Below are 20,768 nucleotides of genomic sequence, written 5' to 3' on the forward strand. Positions count from 1 at the left end.
TCATCTTCCTCACCAAACGCATTACGTCCACCTCCCCTCTCCTACAAGCCCTTCACTGGCTTCCCTTCCCTTCTCTTTCAGAATCCAATTCAAACTTCTTACACTCACTTACAAAGCCCTCACCCACTCCTCTCCCATTTACATTTCTGCCCTTATCTCCCTTTACTCTCCCACCCGTCCTCTTCCCTCTGCTAATGCATGCCAACTCTCCTGTCCTCTGATTACTACCTCCCACTCCTATCTCCAAGATTTTTCACGTGCTGCACCACTTCTTTGGAATTCCCTACCTCTCCCCCTCAGACTCTTCACCTCTCTACAAAACTTCAAACGGGCTCTTAAGACCCACTTCTTCATAAAACCCAGCCAAATCTCATCCTAACCCTCTGTTCCACGCTCTCTATGTACCCCATCTGTGTCACCCTTGTCTGTCCACCCCTCCCCTTAGAATGTAAGCTCTCACGAGTAGGGCCCTCTTCACTCATGTGCTTATCCTTTTCTTACTTTAATAATCCTCAACTGCCCAAATCCCGCAGTTTTTTGGCCACCTTGGAATTTATCGTTTACTGGTGTAGTTATGCTTAGGTACCCTGTACTTGTCCTATATTGTCTTCAACTGTAAGTCACTGTTTTCCTGTTTTGATTATGTGCATATGAACTCTGTAATTTAGCGCTGCGGAACCCTTGTGGCGCCATATAAATAAAGGATAATAATAATAATAATAATAATAATAATAATTGATGATATTGTGACTGAATCACAACATTGTGGCCCCGCGCATCATTATATAGTAGGGGGCCAGTCCGCAATGATGTTAGTGCGGCATCATGCCCCCCAAACCACCCACTTGAGTGCATCACACCAACCCCCCCTCCGCCTCGCCAACATAGCTGCCCCCTCCAAGAGTCAACATGTCACCAACCGTCACTCTAACAGAATTTGTCGTATATAAACCCTGTTGAAAAAAATGCACTGCACTCTGAAAAGTGAATTCTTTGCAAGCAATTTAATTTAAAGCAATGTGTGTTCCATTAGTCAGATGGAGGTACTCTTCAACCAACATCTTTGCTCATTTGCTCCTTTCACTGTGGTACCCCATCTAGGCCATATGTGTGACCCTGGATGTATTTACCCATGTTGGTGTGCCCATGTAATTGCATCACCGGGGCTATCCAATTAGCTCCGATGTGTCGCGCTCCTCACCCCAATGCACTTATCGGGAATGATGCTTTGGGTGCGGTCATGACATGCCTACGTTTTTTCAGACACTCCCTGTTACCTCCCCCAAACAGCCTCTTCCTGTCACTAACTCAGCGACTGATCCTTCACTGCAGGCCGCATTACAAAGGTATCTTGGCATGTGTGTACATCAGCCGCAATGCATGCGCAGTCTGCCGATAATTGCTCAGTTGTGATACCATAAAAGTTGCAAATATGGCCCACTATGCGGACTCTCCACTTGTGCTGTAAATCCTGACAGATCCCTCCACATGCCCCCCCCAGACATTGTCATTTGCATCCTCTCATGCACCCTTCCTTCTTGACATGTGGCGACTGCCCTTCACTGATGGACTGGGAGCATGCCGTGTGGTGATGAGGGCACTGTGCTGCATGTTCCCTGCCTATCTGTGACTGGAAACCAATCAAAGCAAAAAGAAAACGATGAAATCAATAGAGCAGGGCAAGCAGGTCACAATAGGCCCTTTAGATTGTCTAGGCCTCTCATACCTGCAACCCCCCCCCCCAACCCCCCCCCCCCCCCCCTCCCATGGCGGCTCCGTGCTGTGCAGATACTAATAAGACAATATGATAGATTAGCTCCATTTGGTGATTTAGTATGATGGAATACAGGTAAGACAACAAGCACTGTTCATGAAATGAATAAATCATTCACAGGGTGTATTGGAAATTGTAGATTATCTTTGACGCTGTATAAAATGCGATGTAAGTGTTGTGGTGGCACATGCAATTTTCCAATGGTTCCGATTTCGTAGCGGTTCTTTACAGTAGAAATTGCCTGTCATTAAGTGTTTGATCTTGCTCACCTAGCTTGTGAGTTTCTGTTTTCATATTAGACATCCACAGTGTAAAAGACAAAACATGAATAAAACATGCCAGCAAGGACTGGAAAGAAATGGAACAAGAAAGTAATGAAATTGTAAAGAAAGAAAAATAGAATTCTAAAAGACACAGAACCTTGTCATTTGGAACAGTATTTGTTCATTAGGAAACTGCAAATTCTGTCATTTGTTTCCCTTACAGAAATCCTCCTGACTATTACTGTAACATTGAAGTGACACAGGTCTGTGTCATACATCTGAAAATCCTACTTAATAATAACACGTGACAGTTCATGATATACTAGTTTAACCATTTTTTTTCTGTGAGTGTGTAGTGATCAGAGTTAGTTTTAGTCTATATATGTGTTTTTATGGTACAAGGTTTATGTTAAATGTGCTGATCAGAAAAAAATGAATGCACACAGGGTGATTGCAGCACCAGCTAAGATCTTGACACTGCAGGACAAGTTTAAAGCTTTACTAACTGCTTACTAACAGCTTACTAACTGCTTGCTAATACCTCTTTTACACTAAATATAGTGGGTCACAGCCGGAAGCATGACACAGATGCTACCCGGCTGCGACCCGCGTCAGGCCCCTTTCCCACTGCATTTACCAAGCCGGCATATTGGTGACTGTTGTTGACGTCGCCGATGACGTGGCAGGGGTGACGCTTGGAGATCACATGGTCTCCAAGCGCCGCCCGTACATTCACTGTAAACGGGAAGCCGGGTTGCTACCGTTTACACAGCACAGTTTGCCGGGTTGAACCCGTGTTCAACCCTGCAAACTACCCGAGTTGGAATACCGGGTCACTCGACCTGGATTATTCCAACTCTGCCCTTTTACACCAACCAGCAAGACGGGTTATGCACGTTCATGTGTAATAAACCGTGTTATGTGCTGGAGGTGTAAAAGGGGTATAACTGCTTACTAACTGCTTACTAACAGCTTACTACAGGGGCGTCTTAAGAGAGAATGGGGCCAGTGTGCAGACTCTGTGTGGGCCCCCTCCTCTCCACGGCGCCGTAGGCTCTGGCAATATGCCGGAGTCTACTGCGCATGCGCAGGTCTCCGGAAACATGGCGCCCGCCATGTTCCGGAGACAAAAGTCGTACTGCGCATGCTTGGTGGCCATTTTGTAAGTGTTTTTTTGGCTGTGATAGCTGCGGCACCCGACTCTGGACTTCGGAGAGGCAAGTATTAAAATATGGGTGCAATGTGTACGATATGAGCCCCCCTGGACCCAGCACCGCACACAATGCACCTCTGATAGAAACGCCTATGGCTTACTAACTGCTTACTAACATCTTAACAAAATGAACAATACATTTCATGAATTTAGATGGTGAAGTTAAGGGCCATCTTAACGTATGGGCTCACTGGGCAACTGCCCATGGACCCACGATTCTAGGAGCCTATGAGCAGGGGCGGGCTGATACCTCTGGACTCTTTTAGAAGGCAGGTAGAGAAAGCAACCCTACCCTTCTGATTGTGAATTACACACACAGTCAGAGTGGCCAGACATCATTCTCTACTTGCCTCCCAGCCTGCAGCAAGACCGTGAATGGCTGTTAGCACGCTGATTGGTGGATGGCTGGAGCTATCCACCAATCAGAGTGCAGCATTCTCTACCTGCCTCCCAGCCTGCAGCAAGACCGTGAATGGCTGTTAGCAGGCTGATTGGTGGATGGCTGGAGCTATCCACCATCAGAGTGCAGCATTCTCTACCTGCCTCCCAGCCTGCAGCAAGACAGTGAATGGCTGTCAGCATGCTGTTGGTGGATTGGTTGAAAGCCTACAGCAGCATCTTGATACAGGTTAGCTGGATTATCTTTTAGATCAATAGCTCATTTGAATAGCACTCTGTTTTGTTATATAATGTGGTCCCAAAACTCCATAGAGACCTCTACACTCATAGAAAAGTAGTGTTTATGATAGTTACAATAACAGCATTTAAGAACTACAGACAGAAGCACATTGTCAACATATAGGGAGTCATTCCGACCCGATCGCTCGCTGCAGTTTATCGCAGCACAACGATCAGGTCGGAACTGCGCATGCGCTGGCGCCGCAGTGCACCGGCGCATGCCGGACGGCTGAAGGACGTCGTTCCCTAGCGATTGCCTCTGCCTGATTGACAGGCAGAGGCGGTCGCCTGGCAGGAGGGGGCGTCATGGCAGCATTTGGCTGCCGTTATGGGGGCACGGTCCAGACAATGCAGGCGGGGGCGGGCCGCAGCGGCTGCGTGACGTCACACACAGCCGCTGCGACCAGGCGCAGTGGCGATCAACTCCCGGCCAGCCACAGGAGCAGTGCTGGCCGGGAGTTACTCCACAAGTACAAAAGCATTGCCGCTGTGTGATGCTTTTGTACTTGTGCGGGAGGGGCCGGACTGACATGCGGGGCGTACTAGCCATGTGCTGGGCATCCCCCCGCATGTCTGGGAACATGATCGTAGCTGTGCTAAATTTAGCACAGCTACGATCAACTCGGAATGACCCCCATAATGTAGTATAATTATAATTAATTTTGCTACATAATATATTTATAGAACATGGAAATATGTCTTTAATCCTATTTTTTTTATTATTTACCCGGGGGGATTTTCAGTCTCTCTTTTTCCCACTACAAACTTTACTCACCCTGTTTTGCATTGCCAGTACTCAAGGAATTACCAAGCGGCTGACCTAATCTTTTTTTTTTTTCAAGAACAATTAAGACTTCTCCGTCAAGCTGCATCATGGAGATTCCAAAGCGAGCATGACATACAGTATAAGCCAAGTGCTGCCATCTACTGGACCGAGTGCTAATAGACAGGATTGTGTTTTGCTACGCAGCTGAACTAAGAGCTGATATTACAAAATAATACAAGTGGAAAGGTCTGCTTGGTAAAGTGCCAGTGTTTGTACAGCTGAGTGTTCTTTTTTTGTACTATGCATGAATCATACCCCTTTTCCATCTAATAACGCGGGTCGCAGCCGGTAGCCTAACACGGGTGCTACCCGGCTGCGACCCGCATCAGCCCCCTTTCCATATGCCATCTCCAACCCGGCATATTCCATTTTTTTTCTTTTTTGGAAATTTTTCATACTTTACGATCGGTAGCAGACCGAGGCACCTTTGCCGAAGCATGGCAAGCGAAGTGAGCCATGCAAGGGGACACGGTGCACTAATTGGGGTTCCCAGTCACTGTGCGGCGAAAACTACATCAAATTGTATTTAAAAACTCATGTCAACTTTTTGACCTGTCGACCTAGACTCTGTCGACCTAGAGACTCTGTCGACATAGAGACCCTGTCGACCTAGTTACTGTCGACCAATAGTGGTCAACCTAGACACTGTCGACCTTAGTGTTGTCGACTTTGCATACCACACCCATGCACTATATATCATAATGTGTATTGGGGGTACTGTGCGGCATAATGTGTACTGGCAGCTCTGAAATGTGACATAGGGTGAACATAATCACTACTACGTTACATAAAAGAAACTAGGCCACTACTATGGGGCATAACATTAAATAAGGCTCTACTATGGTTCAGAAAATGAACTAGGGCACTATTATAGGGCATAAAATTAGGGAGGCCAATCCCGGGCCGTTTTTTCAATCCCGGGATTCGGGATTGAAAATCGCTCAATCCCGGGATTCCCGGGATTGCAGTAGGGATCAGTGAAGAAGGGTGTAGAGAGCAGCACTGGAGGGTAGGTGGTGGTGCGGGAGGGTGTAGGTAGCGGTGCGGAAGGCAGGGAGGGTGTAGGTAGTGGTGCCGGAGGGTGTAGGTAGCTGGGCGGGAGGGTGTAGGTAGCGGTGCGGGAGGGTGTAGGTAGCTGGGCTGGAGGATGTAGGTAGCGGTGCGGGAGGGTGTAGGTAGCGGGGAGGGTTGGTAGCAGCGCGGGAGGGAGGCTGGGTGTAAGTAATATCACTTACTATTAGGTGGACGGCAGCCATGGGCACACTGAACGCGGCGGCATTTCAAATGAAGGGCCGGCCGCCAGCCAACCAGAGCTGGCGGACTGGCAGCCAATCAGGGAAGCGGCCGCAGCAGTCGCTCCTGATTGGCTGCCGCTGCTGCGGCAGCTTCCCTGATTGGCTGCCGGTCCGCCAGCTCTGATTGGCTGGCGGCCGGCGGCACTTCAAATGTGGCGTTCAGCGTTTGTCTATGGCTGCCGCCCGCCTAATTGTAAGTAGTATTACTTACACACCCACCCTCCCGCGCATGCGCAGTGTAATCCCGTGAATCCCGGGATTGGATGCTCCAATCCCGGGATTCAAATCCCGGCATTTTTAGGCCCAAATCCCGGGATCCCGCCGATCCCGGGATTGGCCTCTCTACATAAAATGAACAACTGCTGCAGAGAAGTGTCTCTCTAGAAGCATTGGGATGGGGGCCCTTCAAAATGTTCCTATGGGGCCCACAAAGTTCTGGCTACGTCCCTGCATACATTCCTGCAAACTGCAATAGTCTCATGTAAACCCGGCTTACTGTTTAGTGGTGACATGTTTGCCTAATGCATATTTCAACAAGTTAGCAAGTTTTAGGTTAAGTTATACCCCTTTCACACCGCACAAATAACCCGGTATCGACACGGGACGGCATACGGTGTGAAAGGGGCATAGCTGAAATTGCGGGTCGCCTGACCCGGCAATTCAATCCGGGAATAAAGCAGTGTTATACCCGGGTTGAATACCGGGTCAGTGGCTGCGTAAACGGGCTCCCGGGTCGATGCATCTCGGGACCCGTTTACTACAGCAGGGAGAGGCGGCATGGAGATGATCTCATCTCCCAGCACCGCCTCCAACTCCGTCCCCCGCTGCAATGGCAACCCGCCCGGCATATTGCCGGGTCGGGGAAGCCTGCAGCAGCGGCCAATGCCGGATCCCACCCGGGAAGGACCCGTTTCCAATTCCCAGGTGGGATCCGGCATTGGCGGTGTGAAAGGAATATAACATATCAAGGTCGCGTACACTAAGATAAGGCACTGGAGTCCATGTGTTTATATTCTAGATTGTCATATCTATAAATATACAGCCATCTTGGGTTAAGTCTTAAAACATTGAAATTTCAGTCTGACTCTTAAATGATGTCATTATATTCAAAGAATAACAAGAAAGTATAATACACTACTATAATGTCCATTCTAAAATAAATGTACACAAGCAAGGGTGTGGATCATAGGGTCGACAGTAATTAGGTCGTCAGTCATTAGGTCGACCACTATTGGTCAACAGTGACTAGGTCGACACCTGAAATAGGTGGACATGTCATTAGGTCTACATGGACAATGTCAACATGGAAAAAGGTCAACATGAGTTATTTAAAAAATGTTGGTGTCGTTTTCTTTGTAAAGTGACGGGGAACCCCAATTAGTGCACCGTGTCCCCTCGCTTCGCTCGCCATGTTTCTGGCAAGGTGCCTCGCTCCGCTACCGCTGCTTTCTGTACAAGTTACTATTCCCAATCGTAGTCCACGTGGATCGTAAAGTATGAAAAAGTCCAAACAATGACATTGTTTTTTTAAACTCATGTCGACCTTTTCATGTGTTGACCTTTGCCATGTCGACCTAGTGACCATATTGACCTATAGACCATGTCAACCTAATGCATATCGACCAATAGTGGTCAACCTAAAGACCGAATACCACAAGCAAATACTTCCGGAATGAATAAATGCCATTTCTTCTCACTACATGCAATCTAAAGGCTGTCATGTAAAATTATTAAATTGTGGCACAAAATTGGTTTTCTTTCATCCTTGTCAAGCAGTTAAAAAATTATGTTTCCATCTATGGGTGGTGGGGTGGGGAGTGAACAGAGGACGTCATTCAGAGATGTACGTAAGCCCGATGGTTAACGTACACTGCAGCGCCGGAGGCAGCGGGGGAGGAGGAGGAGGGAGGGGGACTGGAGCCGCAGCAGCGCTATGTAATTGGTAGTAGCGCCGCTGCAGCAGCCCCCTCTCCTTCCGTATTGACTGCCCAGCGCTGCTGTGAATGTTGGGATGCGGTTCCTTCATCCCAGCATTCACAGCGGCGGCGGGCAGCCAATACGGAAGGAGAGGGGACTGCTGCAGCGGCGCCTCTACCAATTACATAGCGCTGCTGCCTCCTCCTCCTTCTCCCCTGCCTGTACCGAGGGATCTGCCAGCACGAGGAGCGATGGTAAGTATCTCTCTCTCTCTCTATTCTGAAAAAAGGGGACGCTGTCTGCTATAATGTGTAAAAAGGGGACGCTGTCTGCCGTAATGTGTAAAAAGGGGACGCTTCCTGCCGTAATGTGTAAAAAGGGGATGCTGTCTGCCGTAATGTGTAAAAAGGGGTACGCTGTCTGCCGTAATGTGTAAAAAAGGCGATGCTGTCTGCCATAATGTGTAAAAAGGGGACGCTGTCTGCCATAATGTGTAAAAAGGGGGACTTTCTGCTGTAATGTGTAAAAGGGGCTCTACCTGGTGTAGTGGCGCTACTGTGCAGCGTAATTTGAATAATGGAGACTACTGTGCACCATAGTATGAATTGGTATTATTTTGTGGCCACGCCCCTTCCCCTATATATTTTTTGCGCGTCTACGGCGCGCACTGCCCCTATCTTGCATGGGGGGGGGATGCCAATGCCATTTCTTGCACACAGTGCTAAAATGCCTAGTTACGGCACTGTCCTTCATAAATGGCCCCCTAAATACTAATGGTTGGGGGAGGGGTCTATAAGTCATCTGGGGCATTTTAGACTGATTTATAATAATATCAACTTAAAATTGGCTGAAGTATTGGCCCTCATTTCGAGTTGTTCGCTCGTTATTTTCCTTCGCATCGGTGCCATTTTCCGCTAACTGCGCATGCGCAATGTTCGCACTGCGGCTGCGCCAAGTAAATTTGCTAAGAAGTTTGGTATTTTACGCACGGCATTACGAGGTTTTTTCTTCGTTCTGCTGATCGTAGTGTGATTGACAGGAAGTGGGTGTTTCTGGGTGGAAACTGGCCGTTTTATGGGAGTGTGTGAAAAAACGCTGCCGTTTCTGGGAAAAACGCAGGGAGTGGCTGGAGAAACGGGGGGAGTGTCTGGGCGAACGCTGGGTGTGTTTGGAACGTCAAACCAGGAACGACAAACACTGAACTGATCGCACTGGAAGAGTAAGTCTCGAGCTACTCAGAAACTGCAAAGAAAAATCTTTTCGCAATATTGCGAATACTTCGTTCGCAATTCTGCTAAGCTAAGATTCACTCCCAGAGGGCGGCGGCTTAGCGTGTGCACTGCTGCGAAAAGCGGCTAGCGAGCGAACAACTCGGAATGAGGGCCATTGTTGGAAGAATGGGGGTGGGGGAGGGAGAAAGGGGTCAGCGGGTGCTCCCTTCCAGATAGGACCTGCACTTTGGACCTGGGAAATAGGAGCTATCAGTTGGGTTATTTTTAATAACTGTTGATAACTGATAATAACATGTTATATTTACAACCCTTACAAATTAAAAATAATACTACTAAAATATAATGACAAAAATCATAAAAATAAACAGAAAATGAAAATGTATTATATAATAATAATAATAATAATAATAATAATAGTGACTGCTCACGCTGTAACCAGTCATGTACATGGCTATAACGATGTTATATGTTGTTACAACAATGTTGTTGCTGCTGGAGGAGGAAGGAAGCGTTTGTGTCACAGATGGGACCGGAGAGCTGACAACTAGGGACTGGGCAGGCTGCACGTTACCAGCAGAGGTTATTCAGAGTCAGGCAAGGAGAAGGGGGTGGCAGGATATGTGGAAAGAAGACTTCCAGGATCCTAGAGAGACATGCACCCATCGTGGGATAACAGAGGATTGTACGTGTAAACCTCTCTTTTTTTTGTGTGTTCAAAATGACGAAAAAAAGTCCGTGTCTTGTTATACAGGGGAAGCCCCTGCAGGAAATTCCCACAGCTCCAGCTGAGAGCTCCTCCTCTTGTTACAGTATATACCAGTGCAGCTCACTGGAGGCAGCAGTGTGGGGAGAGCTGCAATACAAGCACTCACCCTCCAGAGCTCTGTATACTAACTCTATATACTAATAAGACTTGTGTGTGTGATACAATATTGCTGTTCTGTTTACACAGTGCATCCTGTAGAACTGTGGACGCCTCTGACTTCATATCATTGAGTTATTGCAGTTTTGCACTTTATCATTATAATTCTCCCTTGGAATAGTTTTGTTTTCTTCACCCCCTTTTGGATTGTTGACTGACAAAGGACTCTTCCCACTGGTGGAGCTCCCCTGGCAGAATGTTCTCTATCATTGATGGGAGCACAGACCCACTGCTGGCCAGGTTTAAGAATTTGGAAGAAACTGTAGACAAGCTGCACAGAGAAAACAGGTCGCTGAAGACCAAGCTGCAGAGCTACAACACCCTCAGCACTTTCTACCACGAAGCCAGGCAGCAGAATAAGAACCTCAACAGGCAGCTGGCTGAGAAGGAGTCTGTCATCCAGAAGCTGAGGGCCAGCCTGGAGAGCTCTGCAGCTGCTGAGGACTATCAAGTGGATCCTTCTAAATCACTGGTGGAGAACTTGGTGGAACAGCTGAATAGAATGAGGAGTCAGCTGAGTGACACAGAGAGGATTTGTCAGGAAAGAGTGGAATCTCTCAACCAGGTAAGAACCGTGTCCCTCTCTGGAATAGGTAGGCTGATGCCTAGGGTCCCTTGCTCTAAGGGGGCAGCCAGCAGGCACTTCAATGCTTGATAGTGGGACTGGCTGCAATTTAAGGGGCACCAGCTAAAAAAAAATCTTACCATTGGCATCAAATTGGTCAGGACTAGCTGTGCCTGCTTCTATGTGTATATATTGTACTGTACGTCACTATATATAGTCACTATATGTGTGTGTGTGTGTGTGTGTGTATGTATGTATGTATGTATGTATGTATATATATATATATATATATATATATATATATACACATTTTTTATTATTATTAACAGATTCTTATATAGCGCAGCATATTCCGTTGTGCTTTACAATTAGAACAACAGTAATAGAACAAACAGGGCAAAAACAGACAGACATAGAGGTAGGAAGGCCCTGCTTACAATCTATAGCGCATATATATATTTTGCACTGCATAATAAATTAATGAAAACAGATTTCAGTGGTTTAACCTGAGTCTGCAGGGAGTACCCATGTCTGTGTATGCTGTGTGTACTATACTAGTCTGTTTGTTATTGTTATAGCAGCTATGCTGGGTCAGCATTGTGTAATGATGGGGCATAGCATAGAACTGCCTTGTGCTCAGTTCTTAAGAATGTCATTTTCTTGCCTGTGTGTAAGCTGTTCCCTCAGACCACTCCATGTAAGGGCAGGTGATATATTTTTTTTTTTTTTTTTAATCTCTAAGGCCAAGGCCAGTGCAGTGCTGAAGGTGAACCATTTTCTTTTTGGGAAGTTTACACCCTGCTCGGAACTGGGGTTTAGGAAACTCCTGTGTTATCAGATTCTCATGGACCTCCCATTCAGTCTTTGTTCCAAGGCATCTGTTCCCATATCCGATATAGAAAGTCCCATGTCTTAACATGTGGGGACATTCCTCAGTGTGTTTGCAGACCAAGCACCAGTGTTTGGCAGACTTGCCAGGGTACTGTAGGTCACTTCCAGTGAGAAGGCAAGGTTCCTTCCCCCAGTGAGAACTGCAGGTTACACATTTGTTTACTGGTTGCTGCAGACATAGGTTGGCTGTCACCAGTGCCGTAACTAGGCATTTTAGCGCTATGTGCAAGAAATGACATTGGCGCCCCCCCCATGTAAGACAGGGGCAGTGCGCGCCGTAGGCGCGTGAAAAATATATAGGGGCGTGGCTTTATGGGGAAGGGGCGTGGCCACAAAATAATAGCAGTTCATACTATGGTGCACAGTAGTCTCCATTATTCAAATTACGCTGCACAGTAGCGCCACTACACCAGGTAGAGCCCCTTTTATACATTACAGCAGACAGCGTCCCCCTTTTTACACATTACAGCAGACAGTCCCCCTTTTTACACATTACGGCAGACAGCGTCCCCCTTTTTACACATTACAGCAGACAGTCCCCCTTTTTACACATTACGGCAGAGAGCGTCCCCCTTTTTACACATTGCGGCACCCAGTCCCCCTTTTTACACACTGCTGCAGCCAGTCCCCTTTTCACACATTGCGGCAGCCAGTCCCCCTTTTTACACATTGCGGCAGCCCCAGTCCCCCTTTTTACACATTGCGGCAGCCCCAGTCCCCTTTTCACACATTGCGGCAGCCAGTCCCCCTTTTTACACATTGCGGCAGCCACAGTCCCCTTTTTTACACATTGCGGCAGCCCCAGTCCCCTTTTCACACATTGCGGCAGCCAGTCCCCCTTTTTACACATTGCGGCAGCCACAGTCCCCTTTTTTACACATTGCGGCAGCCCCAGTCCCCCTTTTTACACATTGCGGCAGCCCCAGTCCCCCTTTTTACACATTGCGGCAGCCCCAGTCCCCCTTTTTACACATTGCGGCAGCCAGTCCCCTTTTTACACATTGCGGCAGCCCCAGTCCCCCTTTTTACACATTGCGGCAGGCAGTCCCCCTTTTTACACATTGCGGCAGCCGGTCCCTCTTTTTACACATTATGTCCCCCTGAGAGAGAGAGAGAGAGAGAGATACTTACCATCTCCCCGCTGGCAGTCAGGCTCCTCGTGCAGCTCCCTCTGTGCAGGCATCGGACAAGGAGGAGGAGGGAGGGGGGCTGGAGCCGCAGCAGCGCTATTTCATTGGTAGTAAGCGCCGCTGCAGCATCCCCCTCTCCTTCCGTATTGGCTGCCCGGCGCTGCTGTGGATGCTGGGATGGAGGAACCGCATCCCAGCATCCACAGCAGCGCCGGGCAGCCTATACGGAAGGAGAGGGGGATGCTGCAGCGGCGCTTACTACCAATGAAATAGCGCTGCTGCGGCTCCCTGCTCCCCCTCCCTCCTCCTCCTTGTCCGCTGCCCGGCGCTGCTCTGTGCTCTCTTCTCCCTCCACAGCGCGGTGGCGCACGGCGCACACAGCAGAGGCGGCATATAATGAGTCAATTTGACTCATTACATGCCGCTGGCCGTGCGCCCTCAGGGCAACTGCGCTGTGTGCCAAGCCCACTTGGCACACACGTAGTTACGGCCCTGGCTGTCACTCTCCAGTTCTTGCAGAACAGGCTTGCAGTGTATACTGGCAACTGATCAACAGCTGGGATGGGCAACCTTTGTAACTATTAGTGTGGCTGGTGTAATACTCATTCCACATACATGGGTAATAATAGGGCCAAATCTTGTATGGAATTGAATAATGTGTATATTCCTTTACAAAATAAGGCAATCTGATAGATAAAAAGACTTTATAATATAAGATAAAAAGGCATTACATGCTATATCTAGCATCTGACAATAATGCAGTAAGGAGCTGGGGTCCATATGAGAAGGCTCAGAGACCCCCATGCTTTTCAAGGGTTGCCTAAGGCCCATCACTGTAATAGGGGCTCCTAAACCATCTGGAATGCAATTACAGAACCTCTCTTATTGAGTAATTTGACAGGTGTTACTACAATAAGAAGATATTGGCCAATCAGGGGCAGCACATCATGTGTCCAGCTGTCATATTGGAAGTTCTGCCTAAATTCAGATTCAGAATTCTATATTGGCAGTCAGCGTTTGATTGCAGTTGTGCATTCTGTATATTACAGGCTTAATTGATTCTGCGAGGAGACTATTTCATAACATTGAACAATCAATTACATTTGTGTGGTTAACAAGTTTATATGCATTTTCAAATATTATGGGGGACTTTATCAAAGCTTGGCCAGAGATAAAGTGGAAAGAGAAAGTACCAACCAATCAGCTTCTGTCATTTTACAGTCTGTTTTAAAAATGTCAGTTAAGAGCTGATTGGTTGGTTCTTAAAACTGACAGTCTTTACATGTGGAGTTTTTAATCATATTGATAGTACAATGTATCACAGGTGTTGAATTAATATATCACTGTACACATAGTAGGTTCTATACAGCTCGTGTAATAGCATAGCAGAAATCACAAAAGTAAGCTGCAGTATTTTGTTTGCATGCCCATTTTTTTATTTTGGATGATGTGTATTAAGAATCCTGTATGTTTTGTTCCTTGTGAATTGGTGTGTCCTTAATCCTGGGTGATTTCTGTGCTCTAAAGTCACTATATATAAATCAAAGCCGTTTTGTGTGGAAAGGCAGAGGGCTGATCGCGGCATTTTAATTTCCCTATGGCAAAGCCCTGATCTGCAGGTGACATTGAATGATAACCTTGTGGAACGATTTCCTTGCAATGCTACGTTGATACATACGCTGTTATTCTCAGAGTTGCACTTGTTGACTTTTGCAGGAAATCCAGAGACTACATCAACAGCTGGAGACAAGAGAACAGCCCATAGTCAGCAGGCCTCCGCATGAGAAGGACATGGAGATCGTCAGACTGCAGAAATCACTTGCTGAGAAGGAGAGAGTCCAGGCCACCAGCGAAGTTCTGTGCCGATCGCTCTCTGACGAAACGCACCAGCTCCGACGCAAGTTGGCTGCTACAGCAGAAATGTGCCAGCAGCTCGTCAAATGCATTGAAGAGACTCATCGAAAAGACAACTTGACTACAGAAGAACACGTCAGTCAGGTATGTTTAGGTTCTATGCTGTTCTGCATTATTACTTATAGTATGTTCAGATAGGCAAGTGTGATCTGGAATTCATGTGGTCCAATGTATGGATCCAATCTTGGCCTTTGCCAACCCATGAGCTGCTATCTTGGTGTATTTTCCAAAGGAGTTTAACTTTTAGTAATTATTATTACTACTTATCAACTACAATTTGCAGTTGCACTCCTACTTGAACACAATCGAGAATTAATTTGCTGTAGGAAACAAAACATATTTTTAATGTTATCTTTGGGCAACCCGGTTGCTTACGTATCGCGGTCCTGGTGTATTAATTGCAGTCCTTTCTTTATATCCCATACAGAATCAGAATAAAAGCAGTGAAAATGAAGCAGACAAAGCCAAGTTACAGGGAGAAAACCAGTTACTGAAACAGAAAGTGGTACATGTACGTATATGTAAATATTGTGATATCTTCTTTTACACACTTCCCCTTTTTCTTTACTGGAATGCATATATATATATATATATATATATATATATATATATATATATAATTACAGTATATGTGTGTATTTCTTATTTAAAGGAGCACTCCTAAATTCCTAAATACAGGTTTAATGACTCTGGACCTTTGCTACTTCTGGCAGATATAAACCACTCCTATTTATAATGGTAGTTAGCCAGAGCCAATAATGCAGATCTACATCAGAGTGTTCAGTCTGTATGTTGGGACCCACCCTTTCTTATATATAATATACAATGCATTCTAATAGAAATGTCCTCTTTTGGGTCTCAAACAATTGTGCGTAGACTCTTGGGGTCCTAGTTAAAATAATAAACAAATCCACAACATTTTGTTTCCAAAGTTTCCTTGTTCAAGCACAGGATTAGTATTTACCCCACATGAGGGTAGTGTCAAACATGACCACTTGTTATACTTGAGAAACCCTGATTTATTTCTGACTCGCCCAAGTTTTTAATGGGAATTACCATAAACATACTACAAATAACTTTCCAATTACTGTAATTTATCAAATAGGTCCTATACCATAGTCTATGGATGTTTTATGAACAATTCTAGACTACAGAGAAGCTTTGTTCAATTTTCAATCCTAAAATGACCACTTCTTCCAGGTGGAGGACTTGAATGCAAAGTGGCAGAAGTATGACGCCAGCAGGGAGGAGTATGTGAAAGGTCTCCTGCAGCAGCTGAAGGAGCTCAAGGCACAGATTGAACATCAGAAGGCTCCTCACAGCCGTCCAGATCGCCTACAGAAAGAGATCTCCCGGCTGAACCGGTTGCTGGAGGACACGATGAACGAGCACACCGAGCTACAGCAAGAGGCTGCTGAAGTGGCCATTGCCAGGATTTCTGAACGGGAGAAGATACAGATGCTGGAGCAACAGGTATGAGCACATGTTATGTTCTCACACCACTGAGGGACTTATCAAGCCTTCAAAAAAGGACAAAGGGGAGAAGTTGCCAGTAGCAACCAATCAGGTTAACTAGAATAACTAGAATCTGATTGGTTACTATAGGCAACACCTTCATTTGCCCTCTGTAGAAGTTTTTTTTAAATATCCTCCCGTATCTTGCTATATGTATCATTACAAAACAATTGTACAGTAATAGGACTTTTTATTTGCCATAAATCAGCATGGACACCTGCTTAGAAGGAGCACCATTTATAGTAACTGAGATATAATAAAATTTCTTATTCAATACTGCATGTAAAATCCTCCCTGTGGGGTTCCTGTAATTAGCTGGAGGCCAGGCCTTGTTCCTTGTAAGCAAAGAGAGACCACGGCCTGTCCTGCACAGAAGATGGCGACTGCTGTTGCTTTGTGGAAGGGAATGAGCACGTTGTATTTCAGCATTGGGAAGAATCCAGAGTTGTTTACAAGAATCAATACAATAGGTTGTCTAGTTAGACAACATAGATGACAGTGGCAGCTGGTTCCTCTAGTAACGCCGGTCTTTTCTTTCATCGTAGTTACTCGTTTACAAAGACGACTTCACATCTGAGAGAGCAGATCGAGAGAGAGCGCAGAGTCGTATTCAGGAGCTGATGGAGGAGATTTCCTCTCTGCGACAAAAGGCAAGGAGACGGGTAAGAGCTGGAAACCGTTATAATATATAGCTTACCTTGTGCTTACCGGGAATATTCACCCAGGATATTTGCTGAATGAAGAAATACTTTAATATAACCAAATTAACACTACTCTGACATTTAAATATATTCTTCTTTTTCTTCTTCTTCTCCTCCTCCTCCTCTTCCTCCTCCTCCTCCTCCTTCATCATCTCCTAGCATGTGTGTACTGCCCTCTGCTTGTGATTACATTTATAGCATTGGGATAGAATCCCTCTGTTTTGAGCCAATCTTTGCTGACCAACTAGTACTGTACAGGGCTGCAGGCTATGTTGATGCTTAAACGATGGTATTAACATAAATGTGTGAGATTATTTTATTATTTGCAAATTTAAAAAAATCTGTATTTGTTTTCTAGGATGACAGAGATTCCGCTGCCCAATTTCAGATTCAAACCGGTAACCGGAACAGAACTTACGTTAAGAAAGGAACCACCAACGTCCTGCATGGCCTAAACGCAGAGCCTGCAGAGAACAGGAGACAGACTTCCCCTGCAGAACATCTGGAGAGGCAGAGGAGCTCCAGCTCCGAACACCGAGCTCAGGACGAGCTACAGTGTCCCCGGTGCCTGAGAGTCTTCCAGGACAGGCTGGGTGAAAACTTTCTGGAGCACATCTCGGAATGCTGCCAGTGACTGTGACCCTTCTACTAGGAGTAAAACCACTACATGACACAGACTTTAATGCTTGTGATAAACTTGCTGCTATCAGTGCTGGGGTGACCACTAAGCCACCCTATGGTGTGGAAGAGATAGGGACCCCTATGTTGGGAAACTATTCCAGAAGTTCTACATGGGGATCCGGCCAGTTCCACTGCCAGCCACATGCTCAGCAGCCGCTATTTTAAGGCAGGTGCAGATCATAATAACTGACACCTGTCAGACTGACACTCTACAACCTGGGGTTGCAACCTATGCAGACTTGCAGTATAGGTGGAGTCTTTCAGATGTGATCCAGATTAGTACTGAGAATATTGGGGGAAGGGGGGGGGTGTTAGAGACTGTACTGTAGGTACCACACCCAGGACAAGGTCTCGTCTGCTGTATCTAGAGCTGTGGCAAACAATATACTGTGATTTCTAACATTTACCTCAAACTGTGACTCTGAGGACAGTGAGTACTAGAGAGCAGTCTATTAGAAGGTTAATGCTAGTTTAAACATGACCTAAGCCCATAATGACATGTATATAGGGGTCAGAGGAGAATTACTACAACCGTGTGCAGTTTACAAGGAGCGTAGTGTTATGAAAACACTGGGAGAAAGGATTTCCAAAGGGGATTCAAGACCTTTATGCTACAATAGTTTTCTGTACATCAAATTGTTTAATAGTAAATCAGAAAAGGGTTTACAATGAATGGGACTTTCATATCCTTGATCTGTATGCACTGAGACAGTTGCCTGTTGTCGGCACAGTAACCTGGACAGCAATATATAACTTTTATATTTGGATAATAAATACGTTTATATAAATATAGCGATTGTTATAAATTTTGATGTAACATGGAATGGGATATCGTATACAATGATACAGTTCTAAGAAATAACTATAGATAGGGGCATTGTGCTATGACGGACTATATTGAATGAGTTCAACACAGTTTGGTATTCTTGTGGTGAAACGCGTAGACTCCACAGGTCTTGTACCATAACATTGCATGAAGGTGCAGTATTTGTACCCCGAACCACCTCAACCCATAGTCCAGTATCTGGCTGGTTGTTGTGGGTCAATGCAAATGTTAATGCAGTTTTAGTAAATGAACTACATGAACCAAACTGGTTGTGCATATTCAGTCTGTGAGGGTGAAGGCTGTAAGAAAATATGTAAGAAAAGTATAATCGTCATTGATTTGCTTAAATATAGAATAAATTACCAGAATAGAATAATTGACCAGATGTTTACAATCCCCGAAAAAAGCGTGTAATGATGTATTTACTGTATAACTGGTGAAGGAATTATCCAATCATCTCTGCTGCTAGTGGGTCTCTGACCTCCATCTTCAATGAACTGGTTAAATTACTTATTTGCCAGTTGAACTGGTTCTTGTTAATGCTTCCTTTTTTTTTTTTTTCATTATGGATTATTTAATTATTTTTTTTGCAAATTGCACTGAATATTGTCATATTTATATTTATTTTGGTATGTGTTTATAAATGTGTTTATTTTCCTGTTATTTATTTATTACTTCCAAGAAAATTGATACTGAAATCTTATTTTTATAATAAAACACATTCCGGTAACACTAACGTTGTGTAGACTTCCTTGCAGATTTGTGTCCTAGCAATGTTTCTTTTTGGTCTTACCCACGTCTTCTCTTCTCTTTCCTAAACTTCTGCACTTGGTCCTATGCTTTATGTACGTGCCATAATTTGCGCGGTTCGTTCTTCTCACCAGAAGTCCGTATGCTCATTACGATGTATAAATATTATTATTATTATCCTCAGATGTTTTTTTGGGTGTGGATCATCAAATCGACCGTATCTAGGTCGACAATGTCTAGGTCGACCACTATTGGTCGACAGTCACTAGGTCAACAGGGATGGAAGGTCGACAGGGTTTCTAGGTCGACATGTGGTAGGTCGACAGGTCAAAAGGTCGACATGAGTTTTTTTTGTGTGTGTGTCGTTTTCTTCGTAGAGTGACTGGGAACCCCAATTAGTGCACCGTGTCCCCTCGCATTGCTCGCTTCACTCGCCATGCTTCGGGCAAGGTGCCTCGCTTCGCTCGGCACTGATTACCGTTCCAGTTGTAGTCCACGTGGATCGTTAAGTATGAAAAAGTTCAAAAAAAGAAAAAAAAATGTGAAAAACTCATGTCGACCTTTTGCCCTGTCGACCTAGCACATGTCGACCTAGAAACCCTGTTGACCTTCCATCCCTGTTGACCTAGTGACTGTCGACCTATAGTGGTCGACCTAGACAGTGTCGACCTTCAGACCGGATCCCGTTTTTTTATAGGGGATGTTTATTCATTCACTCTACTGCAGACACACACGCTTACAAATGTTTTCATACTTGTATTCATACTTTAACATTATTTCATTATATTAAAATATATTTTATTTTATGGTAAGTGCCCGGGAAGCTCTTCTATAATAGTAATAATGTCCATTATATTCATCAGCTTGCTTAAATGAATGTAAGTGTAAAGTGACCACTAAATTTGCTGTCACATCTTTGGCGTCCATGTTTGCAATGCAAAGTGATATCAAGTATTTTTCATTATGCAAACGGCTATAGGTCTTGTTTTACATCAGCCCAGATCTGTGCATGAAGTTACAAAAAGCTCCTCATTATATAAGTTTGGAGGCCTGCATAATTCACATGGTTGGACCATGCTTTGTACAAGATTTTACTTTGTGTAGAACCATAGTATCATATTTGAATGTGATTGGCTGGTCACCACACTTGTCCATTCATATACCTCTGTCCTGCATCCACCTTTTTAGATTTCTCCAGGGTCTGAAATAAATGTTGTGGTTAAAGCCAAAAGGGAACCATCCTTTAATGTAATGGATATTACTAAAACTGGAGATTTGAGATTGGGTTTGGGTTATACAGTTAAACCCCATAGATATAAAGCCTCAGTGCCACCACGTCATGTCATTATGGACCATTCACTAGCTTCATCGTTTGTGTCACAGAGAAGACTGTGGCTATTCTATCCCCTCTGACATCATCTTTGTCACCTCAAAGGCTCTGATGTCCTTAGTTAAAGCTTTACTGGAAGCTAAACATGCCCCGGGCCCTATCAGCCACATGCCAGTTGCATGGGCTGCTCCAACAGTAGTTATGCCACTGACTATAAGCAAATACCTATAATAAAGCAGTTTCTGAAGTTGTATCGCTGTCTCGTAGTGAACACATATTTCACAAGCAAAAGAAATGGATAAAAACATGAACGTCTTCCGCCAGCTTACCCCTTTCGAAAGATTG

At 45.3% G+C, this 20,768-nt stretch overlaps 1 protein-coding gene across 1 annotated transcript; it reads left to right on the forward strand.

Moving 5' to 3' along the window:
- The first annotated feature begins 9,755 nt into the window (after nucleotides 1-9,755).
- On the forward strand, nucleotides 9,756-19,041 carry TNIP2 (TNFAIP3 interacting protein 2). The gene is made up of 6 exons (XM_063924576.1): nucleotides 9,756-10,685; nucleotides 14,423-14,704; nucleotides 15,048-15,131; nucleotides 15,821-16,093; nucleotides 16,681-16,797; nucleotides 17,195-19,041. The coding sequence occupies exons 1-6, from the start codon at nucleotides 10,317-10,319 to the stop codon at nucleotides 17,468-17,470; spliced, it is 1,401 nt and encodes a 466-aa protein (XP_063780646.1). The 5' UTR covers nucleotides 9,756-10,316; the 3' UTR covers nucleotides 17,471-19,041.
- Nucleotides 19,042-20,768: the final 1,727 nt, after the last annotated feature.

The sequence above is a fragment of the Pseudophryne corroboree genome, chromosome 1 (genome assembly GCF_028390025.1).
Source record: "Pseudophryne corroboree isolate aPseCor3 chromosome 1, aPseCor3.hap2, whole genome shotgun sequence".
Classification (NCBI taxonomy): domain Eukaryota; kingdom Metazoa; phylum Chordata; class Amphibia; order Anura; family Myobatrachidae; genus Pseudophryne; species Pseudophryne corroboree.